At 41.7% G+C, this 19424-nt stretch overlaps 1 protein-coding gene across 1 annotated transcript in view; it reads right to left on the reverse strand.

Annotated features, from left to right (window-relative positions):
* The window catches only part of LOC142652534 (uncharacterized), a 143743-nt gene that overhangs the window by 109015 nt on the left and 15304 nt on the right, over positions 1 to 19424 (reverse strand). The window contains exon 2 of the mRNA XM_075828179.1: positions 11045 to 11101. Coding sequence (XP_075684294.1) covers positions 11045 to 11050 — 6 coding nt within the window. The 5' untranslated portion in view covers positions 11051 to 11101. The remainder of the gene's footprint in view (positions 1 to 11044; positions 11102 to 19424) is intronic.

The raw sequence follows: 19424 nt of genomic DNA on the forward strand, positions 1-19424 counted from the left end.
GATCGCTGTTTCTGTCCATTAGTCCCGGGTATATTATTGTAATACACAGCTGGCACCCGCAGCGTATGGCGCGGTCTCAGCGCGTGAGACGCTCTATATATCACCCCCCACACCACGACATGCTATTAAGTCATGGTGCGCGAAGGGTTTAATGCGCAGCGGATGGTGCAGAGTGAAATTTACAATTTTCCACTGATGTGCCATTTTAGTGCACTATATGTTGTGCCCAGTTTGTGCCACAAATACCTCATAAAATATTAACCGGGTTCTCCCGGGTATGGTGATGCCATATCGGTGGACGTAAACGGCTGTTTAGGCACGCTGTAGGGCTCAGACGGGAGGGAGCGGCATTTGGCTTTTGGAGACAGATTTAGCTTGGTAGTAGTTCTGTTTGGCGTTTTGCTGGTATTTCAGTTTATAATGTGGGGGCATATGTAGGCTGGGCAGAGTACATCAGGGCATAATAACAGGGTATAATAATGGGGTAAATAAATAATAATCCGCAGATTTGTGGCCAGTGTCACACTGATAAATGGTGCCCAATCTTATCCGCTTTTGGAACGCTCTGCACATTTTGCATCGCCATAATCTGTTAGCTGGAACTTTTTTTTATTTTTTCACCACCGGAGCTGCGTGAGGGCTTATTTGTTGCGGGACAATCTGTAATTTTCATTGGTACCATTTTGGGCTACATGCGATTTTGTTGATCACTTTTTATTCCATTTTTCGGCAAGTCATGTGACAAAAAACCATCAATTCTGACAATTATTTTTATTTTTTACCCTGGGCTATAAATGACCATTATACTTTATTCTGCGGGTCTGTACGATTACGGCGATACCATATGTATATAGTTTTTTTTTTATGTATTGCAGCGTTTGCGCAATAAAATCACTTATTTAGAAAATAAATTATTTTTTGTGTCACCGTATTCTGAGAGCCATAACTTTTTAATTTTTCAGTCAAAAAAGCTGTGTAAGGGCTTGTTTTTTGCGGGACGGGTTGTAGTTTGTATCTGTACTATTTTGGCATACATGCGACTTTTTGATCACTTTTTATTGTATATTTTGGGAGGTGTGGTGACCAAAAAAATTGTGATTCTCGCATTGTTTTTGTTTATTTTTTTGCGGTGTTCACCGTGCGGGAAAAACAGTATTAGTTTTATAGTTGGGGTCTTTACGAACGCGGTGATACCAAATATGTGTACTTTTTTTTACGTGTTCATTTTTTTCCTATAATAAAAGACTTATAGGGAAAAAAAGCAGTTCTTGTTTATGTCACTTATAACTTTTATTAAAACATTTTTATTCTTTTTTTTACTTTTTTCACTTGTCCCACTAGGGGACACTTAGACTTGCAGCTTTGATCGCTGCTAGAGTACATTACACTACCTACGTAGTGTAATGTATTCTAACGGTCATTGTGACGTAACAGTCACACTGACAGGAAGCCTACGACGACCAGCCTGGTCCTCATAGGCTTCTGTACATGGCGGGCCGGAAGCCATTTTTTGGCGTCCGGTTGCCATCGCCAGCCCCCGTGATTTCACGTGGGGGCTGCCGATCGGCGCTAAAATCCTTCGATGTGGCGATCGGAATCGACCGCCGCATCGAAGGGGTTAACTGCCGAAATCAGCGGCGATGGGCCGCTGATCGGCAACGGGGAATGCAGGCACCCTGCACAGTTAACCGCCGCGCTGCGGTTAACTGTCAAAGCACAGACGTAACTGCACGTCAAGGTGCGCGAACTTACTGCACACATTGACATGCAGTTACGTCAAGGCGCGGGAAGGGGTTAAAAGGGGTTCTCCAGCAGTAGAAAAATATATATATCAAAACACCATTAAGTATCCTCTCTTGTATAATCCCATTTTTTTAAGTTGATTTTTGCACTCCGAAAAAAAAATTCTCGTTCAATTCACTGGGCAAACGCACCGTGGGTATAGGCCCTGGCCACTAGGAGGGTGACAATGTAGGAAGGAGTCTCGACTCTGCAAAGGCAGGTCATATCTCTCCCACAGACACTGGTTTAAATTAGTTTGTACAGAAGCAGTAGACGTCAAAAACCAAAACAAACGTGTCCATGATTCCAGGAAGTACTACTATCCCCTAGTTGATATAGAAGGCAGAGACCAGTTTTGGGAGAAAATACAGGACCGAACACCATTTTAGCCTTATGGCTAATTATATAAAGACATTTGCAGGACAGAGAAGCTAACTTCAAAACCCGCCTGACAGATGTAAGGCCTCATGCACACGACCATGTTTTTGCGGCCGCAATTCCCCCGAAAATCCACGCGAGAATTGCGGCCCCATTCTTTTCTATGGGGCCGTGCACACGACCGTAGTTTTTGCGGTCCGTGCACGGCCCGGGAGCCCGGACCGCAGAAAGAACGGGCATGTCTTATTACGGCCCGGTTCTGCGGTCCGGGCTCATTGAAAACAATGGCCGCGGCCATGTGCGGGCGGCCTGCGGCTGACAGTCCGCTGACAGTCCGCAGCCGGCCGGCCCGAAAATCACGGCCGTGCACACGGCTACGGTCGTGTGCATGAGGCCTTACAGTCGCAAGACGAGCAACTTCCCATGAAAGGAGATGCAGCTAAATTTCCCGCAAGGATTCAAAAGGCGATATCTGGAGAGCCCTCAAGACCAACTTAAGATCCCAAGACCCAGTGGAATGTCTTAATGGAGGAACAGCATAAGCTACTCCTTGCAGAAAAGTGTTTTTCGAGAGAATGACAGGCGACCAACATCTCCGTTAGTTAGATTGCCAGCGCCTCAGATTCTAGAGCTTTTTATCTACTAGCCTATGGAAATTAGGCCTCATGCACACAACCGTATTTTTTCCCACCCGTAAATACTGGCGTAAATACGGGTCCGGTGTCACACGTATTCCACCCGTTTTGCACCAGTATTTACGAACCCGTGCCTGTAAATATGGGTCCGGTGTCACCCGTATTCCACCCGTATTTACGGGCACGTTTTTGGCGGCAAAATAGCACTGCACTAATCGGCAGCCCCTTCTCTCTATCAGTGCAGGATAGAGAGAAGGGACAGCCCTTTCTGTAATAAAAGTTAAAAAAATTCATACTTACCCGGCCGTTGTCTTGGTGACGCGTCCCTCTCTTCACATCCAGCCCGACATCCCTGGATGACGCGGCAGTCCATGTGACCGCTGCAGCCTGTGATTGACCTGTGATTGGCTGCAGCGGTCACATGGCCTGAAACGTCATCCAGGACGTCGGGCCGGATGTCGAGAGGGACGCGTCACCAAGGCAACGGGCGGGAGACCGGACTGGAGGAAGCAGGAAGTTGTCGGTAAGTATGAAAGTCTTTTATTTTTATTTTTTACAGGTTTATTCTGATCGGTAGTCACTGTCCAGGGTGCTGAAAGAGTTACTGCCGATCAGTTAACTCTTTCAGCTCCCTGGACAGTGACTATTTACTGACGTCGCTTAGCAACGCTGCCGTAATGACGGGTGCACACATGTAGCCACCCGTCATTACGAGAGCTCCATAGACTTCTATGGGCTGCCCGTGCCGTAATTACGGCCTGAAATAGGACATGTTCTAGCTTTTTCAACGGCACGGGCACCTTCCCGTGAGAAAACGGGAAGGCACCCGTCGCCAATAGAAGTCTATGAGCCCGTTATTACGGGTCGTAATTACGACCCGTAATAACGGGAGTTTTTACGGTCGTGTGCATGAGGCCTTAGGGCTTTGACTGACAGCGGTAGTTAACACTGCTCAATTGGCAAGGGGGGGGGGGTGATGCTTCCCACTCAGATGCCATCTAATCAGAGCGAGAGAAACTCCCCTACAATCATCAGGGCAGGTAGCAGTGTGTATATATGAGCCGGTCTGATGCTTTCCACTCCAATTGAGCGACGTTGGAACACCTTGACCAATGGAAGATGAACCTTGACGGTCCTGGTGTTGAAAATAATTTCCAGAAATTCCACGTGCTGAGCTGGAACTAAGGAAGACTTCTCACTGCTGCAGATCGTTCTGAATTCGCTTCAACGCGTCCATAATATTGAGGCGAGAAAGGTTGTCCCGTCGGGAGGGGCCTTCATCAATAGGTTGTCCAGGTAAAAGATGTCAGCAACTCCTCTGGCGCCGAGCAGCACCGATCGAGTGGCCAGGACCTAGGTGAAGATCCTTAGAGCCTTCACAAGACAGAAACTGGAAATGTTGAGAAACTGCAGCAAATCCGAGGAAACGCTGGTGGGTCTTTGTGAAACGTGGAGAGAAAGCATTGCAAATGTCGATGGACAAAAGGAAATCTCCAGGTGCCAGCCATGCGACCACTGACCGCAGGGAATCCATGTGAAACCACCGAACGCGAACAACGCTTTCTGTAGGTTTCCATCATGGTTATTTCTTTATATCCAGGATGGATCTGAAAAATCGGTCTTTTTTGGTGAGTGAAGAATAGAATCCTTGAAACCGTTCTGACTGAGGAACTGGGCCGATCACATTCTGAGAATAAGAGAACAAAACAGACTAGAAAAAAAAAGCAGAAGCAGATTGTGATACATGAGGTGGAGTCTACAGAAAGAACCGACTTAGGCGGAAGGGTCAAAAATTCTCTTTTGTACCACCTCGACAACACCTCCCAAACCAAGTCGTCAACCACATGAGCAAATCATATCTCATGAAACAAGTAATACCCCCCTACCCGAGCAGACTCAAGTGAGTTGACACCTTCAGGCCAAAGAGGCCTTGGAAGAGGAGGAGGAGGAGGAGGGCTACAAAAGCCTAGGACTCTGATGCCAAGCAGGCTCAGGCTTGTACGATGGGTGTCTGGAGTCCATGAGACAGCTAGTTCTCGTCTGACTTCTGGGAAGAGTATGATTTCAAAGAGGAAAAGTTAGGAGAGAACCGAAACCTTTGAGAACGGAGAGAAGGCTGCAGATGTCAGTGACCGTTCTGAGGCAGAAGAGAACGCTTACTAACAGTAACCTCAGAAATTATTTAATTCTGAATTTTTCTGAATAGTCTGTTTCAACAAAAAGAAGTCCTACTGGGCCTTTTTTGGAGCAGAGTCTACCGCCTAAAATTTTGAGCTTCAATAGCTATTGAATTATGGATGTCCTGATAGAAAAACAAGCTGACTCAAAGGTGGCCTCAAATAAGATTTCTGAAGCACAGACACGAAAAGCAAGGTTAGCTAGATCCTCCTGCAGCCCTCCTATCGAGACACCACGGTGAATTGTTTTATCCCATACAGAGCAGTCCTTGCTAACCCAAGAGGCAGCAAATGCTGGGTGAAGGGCAGACCTGCTGAATCGAAGGCAGACGTCCTGGGAGTCTTTTTGTCAAGAGAATCACTGTGAACCTGAATCTGACAATGGGATTAAAGTACTTTTAGACAACGATGAAACAGGCGGATCCACTGAAGGAGAAACAGCCCATTTTGAAACTACATTGCAGTACCACACGTAAAACATGGTTGCAGGAAAAGCCTGTGGCCAATAGGGCAGCTGTGATTTAGGGTCTATTACAATGGTGCGATCAAATAGTGGTTTATTGGTGCAACTACCCTGAAATCATGGCAAAATATCCCGGTTTCTCGATTTGACGAGTCTGAAAATACCCTTAGGCTGCAAGACACAACAGGGGTTCATAATTTAAACGTGATCGATAAACGGTGGATCCTGCGTGTCAGACACGCAGGACCCGCTATCACCGGAGTGGTCAGTCCCGCTGACCTGACAGATTCTGGTTTCAGTGCAAGACACAGCTTCTATGTATCCAGCATACATAGAAGTTGTATCTCAAAAAGTAAAAACATTTTTTAATGAAAACCAATTCAAAAGTTGCAAAAAACACAATACATTTTTTTCTTTAAATATAACAGTAAACAGTATTCAAAAGGTTTACATAGCCTTTAATATTTATTTACATCGCACTAACATACTCACACAGCTCTGTAGACAGATTTTTTTTTTTTATTAGAAGCACATAATGAATAACAGTTGTAAAAATCTTCACATTGTGCATTTAAATGAAGCCTTAGGCCTTATTCAGACAAACGTGTATTATGTCCGTGCTGCACGCATAGAAATCGCGTGTAAGTCAATGGGGCCGTTCTGACAGGCTGTGATTTTCACGCAGCATATGTCCTCTGCATAAAACTCACGACATGTCCTATACTTGCCCGTGTTTTGCGCAGCACCCACCCATTGAAGTCAATGGGTGCGTGCAAATCGCGCACGGCACATGGAAGCACTTCCGGGTGACGCGCGTTATTCGCGCAACAGTTGGTAAAGAAGTGAAGGGAAACATAAAAGCTCTGATTTGTAACTCTTCAGTGTTTTGGCTTATAAATGCCAAAGCAAAATCTTGGCCAAAACTGCAATGTGTGAATGAGGCCTTACAGAGCACAGGAGAGTTCTTGCACATGCGCATCCATCTCTGCTTTGAAAGCAGGAAGCCTAGGAACCCCTTTGCTCTGGATTGGTGGGAGACAAACCGATCAGACCACCACATTTCGTGTTAACATTTTACAGTAGGCTCGCTTTCCGAAGATTCTTTAACCTTACCAGCGAGTTCTACATACTTCTGACCATCCAATAATCTGAAATATATTAGAATCCGGCACCAAAAAATTCCCAATTTAAGGAAGTTTACTGTACTACTATAAAGTGTGGAAATATATAAGCCTTTGAATATGTTAAATAGGTTTTCCTATGATAGGGATAAATCTAGACCCCTTTTGGCTATGACTTACAGGCTTTTCATACAGGCCATATAGAAATAGCCTGTTTTGGCCTTCAGGACACAGCCGATTTTTTCAACTCTAACGTGTTACTTTATGTGCCAATAACTTTGGAATGCTTTTACCTATTCAAGAGATTCAGAGATTGTTTTCTCGTGACATATTGTACATTGTTAGTATAAAAATGGTCGATAAATTCAATATTTGTGAAAAACAAAACTTTGCAAAAATGCGCAAAAATGTTCATTTTTCTAAATTTAAATGTATCTGCTTGTAAAGCAGACAGTAATACCACACAAAATAGTTACTAGTTTACATTTCCCATAAGTCTACTTTATGTTCGCATCGTTTCTCGCACATCCTTTTATTTTTCTAGGACGTTAAAAGGCTTAGAACTTTAGCAGCAATTTCTCTCACATTTTCAAGAAAATTTCAAAGGAAATTTTTTCAGGGACCAGTTCAGTTCTGAAGTGGCTTTGAGTGCCTTATATATTCCAAAGTCCCCATATATCACCCCATTTTAAAAACTGCACCTCCCAAAAATTTCTAAACATCATTCAGAAAGTTTAACCCTTTAGGCGTTTCACAGGAAATAAAGCAATGTAGAGGTGAAATTTACAAGTTAATTTTTTTTTGCCGAAATTCATTTGTAATAAAAAAAAAAATCTGTAACACAGAAGGTTTTACCAAAGAAATGCAACTCAATATTTATTGCCCAGATTCTTCAGTTTTTAGAAAAATCCCACGTGGCCCTCGTGTGTTAATGCACTGAAACACTGGCTTCCGAAGCAAAAAAAGCACCTAGTGGATTTTGGGGCCTCCTTTTTTGAAGGGGTCTCGTGGTGCCAAAACAGTGGAAGCCCCCAAAGTGACAGCCCTCAAGGAATTTTTCTAGGGGTATAGAAAGCATTTTTAGCCCACATTTTTGCTAAAATTATTGGAATTAGTCTGTAAAAATTACAAATCTACTTTTTTTCTGAAAAAACTGTTTTTTTTTTTTACAAGGAATAAAGGAGAAAAAGCACCCCAGCATTTGTAAAGCAGTTTCTCCCGATTACAGCAATACCCCATATGTGGGAATAAACTGCTTTTTGGACCCACGGCACGGCTCGGAAGTAGCGCTATTTTGATTTTAGAGCACAGATTATGCTGGAATGGTTTTCGGTGCCATGTCGTATTTGCAACACCCTGGAGGGACCAAACAGTGGCAATCCCCCAAAGGTGACCCCATTTTGGAAGCTACACCCCTCAAGGAATTTTTCTAGGGGTATAGTTAGCATTTTGACCCCCCCCAGCTTTCTTTTGCAGAATTTAGTGTAATTAAGCCGTAAAAATTAATATCAACATTCTTGTCCACTAAAATGTTGCATTTTTTCATTTTCACAAGGGGTAAAGGAGAAAAAAAAAATACCCCACATGTGGTAATAAATGTTTTTTTCATTCAAAATTAATTAACCCTTTTAGGACTGATCTTTTTTTGCTTTTTTCATTTTTCACTCCCCACCTTCCAAGAACCATGACTTTTTTATTTATCCGGCACTAGAGTGGTGTTCGGGCCTATTTTTTTGCCGCAGGAGTTGCAGTTTCTAATGACACCATTTAAAGTACAATGTAATGTACTGGGCAACTGAAAAAAAAAAATCTTTGCGGGCTGAAATTGGGAAAAATTGTGATTCATTCATTCTTTTTTGGGTTTAGTTTCTACGGCCTCCACCGTGCGTTAAAAAAAAGACAGCTTAACTTTATGCTGTGGCTAGATAAAATTACGGTATACAAAAATGTGTGTGTGTGTGTGTGTATATATATATATATATATATATATATATATATATATATATATTTTACTGCTTTTACAAAGAAAAAACGTTAAAAAAAAAAGGCTGATTTGTTTCACCACATTCTCACATAACTTATTTTTTGGTCGATTGAGCGGTGCGAGGGCTTATTTTTGGTGGAACAAGCTGTAGTTTATGATTACTATTTTTTGGTACATACAACTTTTTGAAACATTTTTATTAAAGAAAAATTGAGAGCTAAGGTGACCAAAAAAACTTTAAATTTAAATTCTTTATTTCTTACGGCGTTCACTGTGCGTGATAAATTACATTTTACTTTATTCTGCGGGTTATGATTACGGCGATACCAAATGTATATAGTTTATCTTTTGCAGCGTTTGCGCAATAAAATCACTTTATTGGTACTATTTTATTTCTTGTGTCACCATATTCTGAGAGCCATACATTTTTTTATTTTTTAGTTAAAAAAAGCTGTGTAAGGGCTTTTTTTTTTTGGTACTATTTCGGGGGAACATGCGACTTTTTGACCACTTTTTATTCTATATTTTGGAAGGGATGGTGGCAAAAAAAATAGCAATTCTGGCATAGTATTTTATTTTTTTTTGTGCTGTTTACTGTGCGGAATAAATAACATTGTTTGGGTCATTACGAACGTGGCAATAGCACATATATGTGTACTTTTAACATATTCATTTGTTTCCTATAAAAAAAAAATAAAATGACTTATTATAGGGTAATAAGCAGTTTGTGTTTATTTCACTTAGAACTTTTATAAAACATTTTTATTAACTTTTTATTTTTTATGTCCCACTAGGGGATTTGAACAGCAGCAGCACTGGTCGCTTCTACAGTACATTACAGTACCTACGATAACCCCCACGATCGCCGTATTTAAGGGGTTAAATGCCAAAATCAGCGGCGATGGTCCGCTGGCCGGAAACAGTGGACAGCTGACCTCCCGGTTACCGGTGCACACTGACTCAGTAACTGTATGCCCTCGTGTGGGAAGTAACCTCCCGCGACGACGTACAGTTACGGAGTCGTGCGGCTAGGGAATAAAGGGGACTGGCAGTTTACCAAACGCTACTAGGGGTGTGACAGTTCATTAAGGAGAACAGTGCGATGTCCCAGCTGCAGTACCTCTACTAATGTAATGTCTTGGCATGTCTAAACATCAGAAAACCCTAAAATTGTTCTCTTTGTAGAACCCCTTTTATACGTATTTCTCTAGTTCAGTCATATGTGAGTGAATGTTTATAGAACAATTAGAAAATATCTATTATATATGGATATAAAACAAAAAGAAAAGCAGCACTGCTCCGGTTAGTTGGCGCAAATAATCCTCCCAGGTGTGAAGGATGGTTTATTTGCTAATATTCTCTGTATAAAATTACATTAGGAATTATCAAGCAGGATGCCGAATTACTAAAATATGCATTCTCCATTTTGTAATGAACTTTCTTCTATATAATTCAAAGAAATGTCTTATAATATGGCCTTCATAGCCCCATTGTAGCGGGTTGGCTGAACGCCCAGACATAAAGTGCAATTATTTCTCATTATTGCAACAAACTCCCCCATGAGAACAAATCACTAACAACTGCCGATTATATGCTTGTCTCCAGGTGGTACCTGATGTCAGCATTTTAATGAAGAATTAGGTATTTGAAATATTCTTATGGTCTGCTATTGGCTGAATAAGCGTTATTGTCACATTGCCTCTGATTGGTTAACCTCAAGTCTACACCCCATTTGAATGATATTATTATAGTTGAGTTTGGCAATAAACCTCCAGAGGAGTATTTTGAGCATATCAGTAGCGTCTGTGTTTTTTCTCCTCTCCCGATATAGATCAGTATGAAAGATCCTGATTAGGATGCTGGATAAAGTGCCTGGCGTGAGTGTCTGTTGGAACACTCGTCTAAATTTCAGTTTAATATATTTTGAGCCATTGACTTCCACAACACAGGCTAAGGCTATGAGCCCATAGGTCAAAAAAAAAAAAAAGTAGAGGCAGCACTCCAGGTGGTGTAAAATGGTGTGTTTTATTCACCCCAGCCACATTGCTGAGGTGAATAAAACACACCACTTTATTCACAATTTGGAGCTGCCTCTACTTTCTGCTTTATTATATATGGATAGGTATTCCACTTAACTGTTTTAGTATAATAAAACATAACTAAATTCGTTTGTACAATACCAGACAAGTAGGATGAATACATCCAAGAAACATTGCTTCAAGTGAAAATCTGTGATGTATAAACTATAGAAGGCTTAAAAACCTTCCAATTGAAAATACAATATTGGTTGCAGTCACTATTTGCAACCACAGCTACTGCTTACTGTGTGCTTATTACTGAGCAGCCACAGGTCACTTCTATGGAGATTCACTTCTGGTGTAAAAGCCTTCATACATTCCCTGAGATGTATTTACATGGTTGCTATCAAGCCTACCCCCAATATATAATCTCCACTTATGAATATATAGAAAGACGCAAGAGGCATCACAGAACATTTTTCTAACCTGCATTTCCTTAGATGTGGTTCGAGGAGCAAAACATCGATCTCCCACTGAAGACTTCTGTGGGGAGAAGCACTTCATTAAAATAGACATAGAAAGTGAGTGTCAAAATCGCACTAGAACTAGGCCTCGTTTACACGTGCGTGATATAAGGTGCGTGCGAAGCGCATGCTTTTCACGCGTGTCGTACGCACCTATATTAGTCTATGGGGCAGTGCAGACAGTCCGTGAGTTTTGCTCAGCGTGAATGCACTGAAAAAAACTCACGACATGTCCTTTCTTTGTGCGCTATTCGCGCATCACGCACCCATTGAAGTCAATGGGTGCGTGAAAACCACGCATGCCGCACGGAAGCACTTTCGTGCGAACTGCGTGATTCGCGCAACAGCTGTCAAACTCTGAATGTAAACAGAAAAGCACCACGTGCTTTTCTGTTTACAAACATCCAAACGGAGTGTCATAATGATGGCGGCTGCGCGAAAATCACGCAGCCGCGCATCATACACGGATGACACACGCAGCTGTTAAGTGCCTTTTGCGCCCGCAAAACGCCGCATTTTTTGCGTGCGCAAAACGCACACGCTCGTGTAAATCAGGCCTAACTTTGAGGAAAATTTTAGTTTTAAAGTTAAACATTCACAGCTCGAGTCAACAAAATAACTGTGGACTCTCCAGCAAAAGTTTGTGTAAACAATGAGCCAGGCCTCAAGTTCAGTAGATGTGAGCCGATCTACTGCAACAGATATTAGTGCATCAGAATACTTTTTTTTTTTCCTTATACAAAGACTGTAAAGCAGTTTTTGCCAGGGGAAACTCGGACTGGCTATAAATTTACCATTACATGCCGGTCGTTCATTTAAATAACTAGCCATGTAAAACATGGATGGGACACGTCCACCAAACCAACACTATTTGATGGAAGCCCTCCAATCTAACTGATAGAGACAGAGCACCAAGCAGGATAGTCCGTTCTATAAAGTCAACATGCCTTAGTGCCCGTTAAGACAACTTTAAGAGGGTATTCACAGAATGTACAAAACACCTATTCACAGGATAGGTGTTAAGCGTCTGATCACTAAGGGCCTCACCGATTACTAGAACTGGGGTCACGAGACCCCGGTTCTGACTCCCTAAACGCCCCACTGTGAGGAGCAGCTTGAATTGAGAGGGGATCAAGCATGCACCCTGCTGCTCCAGTCCATGTTTATCAGACTGATAGAAACAGCGGAGTTCTGTACTCGCTTGTCTTCGTCAGTTCCTTCGATTTTGATTAAAGCAGCATCGCCAATGCTTGTCCGCAGTTCCGTTTAAAGTTTTCCTTATTGTAGTTATGCAGTGAGTAGAAACAGGGGGCTCGGTAATTCCATTCTAGTAATCGGTGGGGGATCCCAGAAGCGTGGCCTACAGCATTGACACTTATCACCTATCCTGTGGATGGGTGTTAACGGTCCATTCTAGGAATATCCCTAGAAGTATGAAGTTTATTTTATTTAAACTTTAATTTGGATCCAAACATTATGAGAAATAACAATTATTACTTCACGGTTGGTTTATATTCTTTAAAGCTAGAAGACACGAAGTCAATGTGAACAAAGCATAAACCAGTGGCAGGCGACTGACAGCTCTCGTGGGTTCCATAATTCAGCTTCTGGCTAAATTATTTCATCTCTATACTGTCTGTGAGCACATAGCTCCATGCTGCACGTGCTTTCCCTTGAAAACAGCTCCGTATTTTGAGACGTTTTTGACTCTGCATGTGAACATACCGTAAGGAGAGCAGGGAGGAGGAAAGGAGCCCGACAAAGCATTTGTTGCTAATATATATTTAAAATTTTATTATATTCGCTTTTACAGTTATTTTAAGCAAAGTTTATTAAAAAGTTTTTTTTTTTAAAGGAATGTATAGTTCTGTATCTGGGTTTTATTGCACAATTTATCCACGTAAAAAAAATACATCTTTAACCCCTTCCCGCACCTTGAAGTAACTGTACGTCGAGGTGAGCAGTAAGTTCGCGCACCTTGACGTGCAGTTACGTCTGTGCTTTGACAGTTAACCGCCGCGCGGCGCTACTCCGCATCGGCGGTTAACTGTGCAGGGTGTCTGCCCTGCATTCCCCGTTGCCGATCAGCGGCCCATCGCCGCTGATTTCGGCAGTTAACCCCTTAATTGCGGCGTTCGATTTTGAACGCCACAATTAAGGTGTTTAGCGCCGATCGGCAGCCCCCACGTGAAATCACGGGGGCTGGCGATGGTACCCATGGCAACCGGACGCCAGACAATGGCTTCTGGGCTGCCATGTACAGAAGCCTATGAGGACCAGCCGGAAGGTGGTCGTCGTAGGCTTCCTGTCAGTGTGACTGTTACGTCACACTGACAGTTGGAGTGCATTACACTACGTGTGTAGTGTAATGTATTCCAGCAGCGATCAGAGCTGCAAGTCTAAGTGTCCCCTAGTGGGACAAGTGAAAAAAGTAAAAAAAATAAATAATGTTTTAAGAAAAGTGTAAAAATAAAAAGTTATAAGTGATATAAACAAGAACGGCTTTTTTTTCCTATAATAAGTATTTTATTATAGGAAGAAAATTAACATTTTAAAAAAAAAGTACACATATTTGGTATCACCGCGTTCGTAACGACCCCATCTATAAAACTATAATATTATTTTTCCCGCACGGTGAACACCGCAAAAAAAATAAACGAAAAACAATGCCAGAATCAATATTTTTTGGTCACCACCCCTCCCAAAATAAGCAATTAAAAGTGATCAAAAAGTTGCATGTACGCCAAAATAGTACCGATACAAACTACAACCCGTCCCGCAAAAAACAAGCCCTTACACAGCTTTTTTGACTGAAAAATAAACAACTTATGGCTCTCAGAATATAGTGACACAAAAAATAATTTATTTTCTAAATAAGTTATTTAATTGCACAAATGCTGCAAAACATAAAAAAAAACGTATATACATATGGTATCGCCGTAATCGTACAGACCCGCAGAATAAAGTATAATGGTCATTTATAGCCCAGGGTAAACGCCGTCAAAAATAAATAAAAATCATTGTCAGAATTGATGGTTTTTGGTCACCTGGCTTGCCGAAAAATGGAATAAAAAGTGATCAACAAAATCGCATGTAGCCCAAAATGGTACCAATGAAAATTACTGATTATCCCGCAACAAATAAGCCCTCACGCAGCTCCGGCGGTGAAAAAAAAAAAAGTTCCGGCTCCCAGATTATGGTGATGCAAAATGTGCAGAGCGTTCCAAAAGCGGATAAGATCGGGTGCAATTTATAAGTGCGACACTGGCCACATATCTGTGGATTATTTATTTACCCCATTATTATACCCTCTTATTATGCCCTGATGTACTCTGCCCAGCCTACATGTGCCCCCACATTATAAACTGAAATACCAGCAAAACGCCAGAGCTACTACCAAGCAAAATATGTGCTCCAAAAGCCAAATGGCGTCCCTCCCTTCTGAGCCCTACAGCGTGCCCAAACAACCGTTTACATCCACCGATATGGCATCGCCATACCGGGAGAACCCGGTTAATATTTTATGTGGTATTTGTGGCACAAACTGGGCACAACATATAGTGCACTAAAATGGCACATCAGTGGAAAATTTTAATTTTCACTGCACCATCCTCTGCGCATTAAACCCTTCGCGCACCATGACTTAATAGCATGTCGTGGTATGGGGGGTGGTATATGGAGCGTCTCACGCGCTGAGACCGCGCCATATGCTGCGGGTGTCAGCTGTGTATTACAGCTGATACCCAGGACTAATGGACAGAAACAGCGATCACGCTGTTACAGGAGCCTGTAAAAATCACAATATACTGCAATACATTAGTATTGCAGTGTATTCTACCAGTGATTTAACGATTGCTGGTTCAAGTCTTCTAGGTGGACTAAAAAAATATGTAAAAACAAAAGTAAATAGTTATTATTATTAGTGGAAAAAATTTAATAAATATTTAAAGTCCAGAAAGAAACCCTTTTCACATTTTTTTTTCTCTAAAGTAATGTAAAAAAATAAAAAAAATACACAAAATTGGTATCGCTGCGTCCGTAAAAGTCCAAGCTATTACAATATACCATTATTTAACTCACACGGTGAACGCCGTGAAAAATAAAGAATTTTAAATGGCAAAATCTGTTTTTTGGTCTCCTTGGCTCTACCAAAAAATGTAATAAAAAGTGCTCAAAAAGTCTTATGTACAAAAAATGGTAACAATAAAAACTACAGCTCGTCCCGCAAAAAATAAGCCCTCACACCACTATTGACAGAAAAATAAAAAAAGTTGTGGCTCTCGGAAAGCGGGGAGGAAAAACTAAAAAGAAAGAAGCAAAACATGGCTCAGTTCGGAAAGGGTTAATTACTTTCTAATGAAAAAAACATTTATGACCACGTGGGGTATAGCCGTACTCGGGAGACATTGCTTTACAAATGTTGGGCGGAATTTTCTCCTTTATGAAACTGAAAAAATTAAACATTTTAGTGGAAATAATGTTGATATTAATTTTCACAGCCTAATCCTAATAAATTCTGCAAAAGACGTGTGGGGCCTAAATGCTCACTATACCCCTAGATAGATTCCTTAAGTGGTGTAGTTTCCCAAATGGGGTTACTTTTTGGGGGCTTCCACTGTTTCGGTCCCTCGGGGGCTTTGCAAATTCGACATGACACCCAAAAACTATTCCAGCTAAATTTGAGCTCCAAAAGCCAAATAGCGGTCCTTCCCTTCTAAGCCCCGGTGTGGGTCCAAACAGCAGTTTATTACCACATCTGGGGTATTTACGTAATCAGGAGAACTTGTTTTACAAATGTTGGGGTGCTTTTTCTCCTTTATTCCTTGCAAAAATTAAAAATTTCTTAGTTCTTACAGAAAAAAAAAAGTATATTTTTACCTTTACAGACTAATTCCAATGAATTCAGCAAATCAACTGTGTGGTCAAAATGCTAACTTTACCCCTAGAAAAATTCCTTGAGGGGTGTAGTTTCCAAAATGGGGTCACTATTGGGGAGTTTCCACGGTTTTCAGCCCTCCAGTGCATTGCAAACGCGACACGGCACTGAAAACTATTCCAGCAAAATCAGAAATCAAAAATCCAAATGGTGCTCCTTCTCTTCTGAGGCCTGCTGTGGGTCCAAACAGCAGTTTATTACCACATATGCTATAAATCGGAAGAAATTGCTTTACATATGTTGGGGTGTTTTTTCTACTTTATTTCTTGCAAAAATTTAACATTTCTAAGTTTTTTCACAAAAAAAAAAAAGTAGGATTTTCATCTTCATATACTAATTCAAATAAATTTAGCAAAAAAACTGTGGGTTCAAAATGCTAACTATAGCCATAGATAAATTCCTTGAGGGGTATAGTTTCCAAAATGGGGTCACTTTTGGGGGTTCTTTACTGTTTTGGTACCACAAGTCCTATTCAAACCTGACATGGTGCCTAAAATATATTCTATTAAAAGGAGGCCCCAAAATCCACTAGGTGGTCCTTTGCTTCTGAGGCCTGTGTTTCAGTCCATTACCGCACTAGGACCACATGTGGGATAGTTCTAAAAACTGCAGAATCTGGGCAATAAATATGGAGTTGCATTTCTTGGGTAAAACCTTCTGTGGTACTTTTGGGGGGGGGGGGGGGGGGGGGTCTTTACGGTTTTGGTACCACAAGACCTATTCAAACCTGACATGGTGCCTAAAATATATTCTAAAAAAAAGGAGGCCCCAAAATCCACTAGGTGCTTCTTTGCTTCTGAGGTCTGTGTTTCCGCACTAGGACCACATGTGGGATATTTATAAAAACTGTAGAATCTGGGCAATAAATATTGAGTTGCATTTCTTGGGTAAAATCTTCTGTGGCACAGAATTTTTTTTTATTACAAATGAATTTTCGAAGAAAAAAAAATGAAATTTGTAAATTTCACCTCTACTTTGCTTTAATTCCTGTGAAACGCCTAAAGGGTTAAAACACTTTCTGAATGCTGTTTTGAATACTTTGAGGGGTGCAGTTTTCAAAATGGGGTGACTTCTGGGGACTTTCTAATATATAGGGCCCTCAAAGCCACTTCAGAACTGAACTGGTCCCTGAAAAAACACAGGCATTTGACATTTTCTTGAAAATATGAGAAATTGATTCTAAAGTTCTAAGCCTTGTAACGTCCTAGAAAAATAAAAGAATGTTCAAAAAACGACGCAAACATAAAGTAGACATATGGGAAATATAAACTAGTAAGTATTTTGTGTGGTATTAAAGAGGCTCTGTCACCAGATTTTGCAACCCCTATCTGCTATTGCAGCAGATCGGCGCTGCAATGTAGATTACAGTAACGTTTTTATTTTTAAAAAACGAGCATTTTTGGCCAAGTTATGACCATTTTTGTAGTTATGCAAATGAGGCTTGCAAAAGTCCAAGTGGGTGTGTTTAAAAGTAAAAGTCCAAGTGGGCGTGTATTATGTGCGTACATCGGGGCGTTTTTAATACTTTTACTAGCTGGGCGTTCTGATGAGAAGTATCATCCACTTCTCTTCAGAACGCCCAGCTTCTGCCAGATCACGCTGTGACGTCACTCACAGGTCCTGCATCGTGTCAGACGAGCGAGGACACATCGGCACCAGAGGCTACAGATGATCCTGCAGCAGCATCGGCGTTAGCAGGTAAGTCGATGTAGCTACTTACCGGCAAACGCTGATGCTGCTGCAGAATCAACTGTAGCCTCTGGTGCCGACACGATGCAGGACCTGTGAGTGACGTCACAGATCTGCACTGCCAGAAGCTGGGCGTTCTGAAGAGAAGTGGATGATACTTCTCATCAGAACGCCCAGCTAGTAAAAGTATTAAAAACGCCCCGATGTACGCACATAATACACGCCCACTTGGACTTTTACTTTTAAACACGCCCACTTGGACTTTTGCAAGCCTCATTTGCATAACTACAAAAATGGTCATAACTTGGCCAAAAATGCTCGTTTTTTAAAAATAAAAACGTTACTGTAATCTACATTGCAGCACCTATCTGCTGCAATAGCAGATAGGGGTTGCAAAATCTGATGACAGAGCCTCTTTAATATCGGTTTTACCTCTTTAATATCGGTTTTACAAGTAAATACATTTAAATTTAGAAAAATGCTAATTTTCTTTAAATCTTGGTGTTTTACAAATAAATATTGAATTTATCGACCAAATTTTTCCCTAACAAAGCACAATATGTCACGAGAAAACAATCTCAGAATCACTTGGATAGGTAAAAGCATTCCCAAGTTATTACCACATAAAGTGACACGTCAGATTTGAAAAATTGGCTTCGTCCTGAAGGCCAAAACAGGCTCAGTCATGAAGGGGTTAAAAATTGCAGTTTTCACACTGGCTACTAGAGCAGTCACAACAAGCTGTTTTTTTATGTTCTCTGTAGCTCACCTGTCAGCTTTGCTGTATATACAGGACGTGGAGAATCAAAAGCTCTATAGTATTACTAGAAGCCTAGATAAGCGAATATATCAACACTATACTCACAGATAATGCTCCTATGCATCTCCCCTGGTCTCAGCAGGAGGTGCTGTATTGCATCACTTTCCAGAGAATGTAAAATTCTATTTCTCGGTCAATTAACCCCAATTCATTTCAGCTACCATAAAGCGCACACACCCCGTTGTACGGACTACACACGAAGGAAGTGCGTCTCCAAATTTGCCTTCTCCAGGAAGGGTTTTATAAATAAAAACTAAGTAGCAACCACATTACAAAACAAAAATCCCAAACATATTTATTATCTATTTACTTAAAAGGAGTTTTCCCATAATAGTTATTCATCACCTATTAACTGGATACTAACATTTCATCTTTGGGTGCCCGACCGATCACGAGAACGGCTTACCGAGCCTGATCTTCGGCAGCCCCATAGAAAGGAATAAAGCAGTGGCCAAGCATGCGAAAGAACGCTCCATTGCTAAGGGGCTCACAGGAACGGCGAGGTACACCGTTCTAATAATGGGTGGGGGTCCCAGCAATCAGATATTTATCACCTTTTCTGTGGATAGGTGATAAATATTGATTAAAGGAAAATCCTTTTAACCCCTTCCCGACATGCGCCGTACATGTACGGCGCTGTCGGGAGGTGCTTCCCGCAAAGCGCCGTACATGTACGGCGCAGTGATTGTGCGGGCTCAGAAGCAGAGCCGGCACCGTCACCGCGGGGTGACAGCTGTATTATACAGCTGGCACCCTCCTGTAACTGCCAGGACCGGAGCTATTCTCCGATCCGGCAGATTAACCCCTCAGATGCTGCGCTCAATAGAGCGCAGCATCTGATAGGTTTTCACCCGATCGCCAACCCAGTGATGCAATCGCTGGGTTGCTGTGGCAATC

This window comes from Rhinoderma darwinii, chromosome 5, assembly GCF_050947455.1.
Source record: "Rhinoderma darwinii isolate aRhiDar2 chromosome 5, aRhiDar2.hap1, whole genome shotgun sequence".
NCBI lineage: Eukaryota > Metazoa > Chordata > Amphibia > Anura > Rhinodermatidae > Rhinoderma > Rhinoderma darwinii.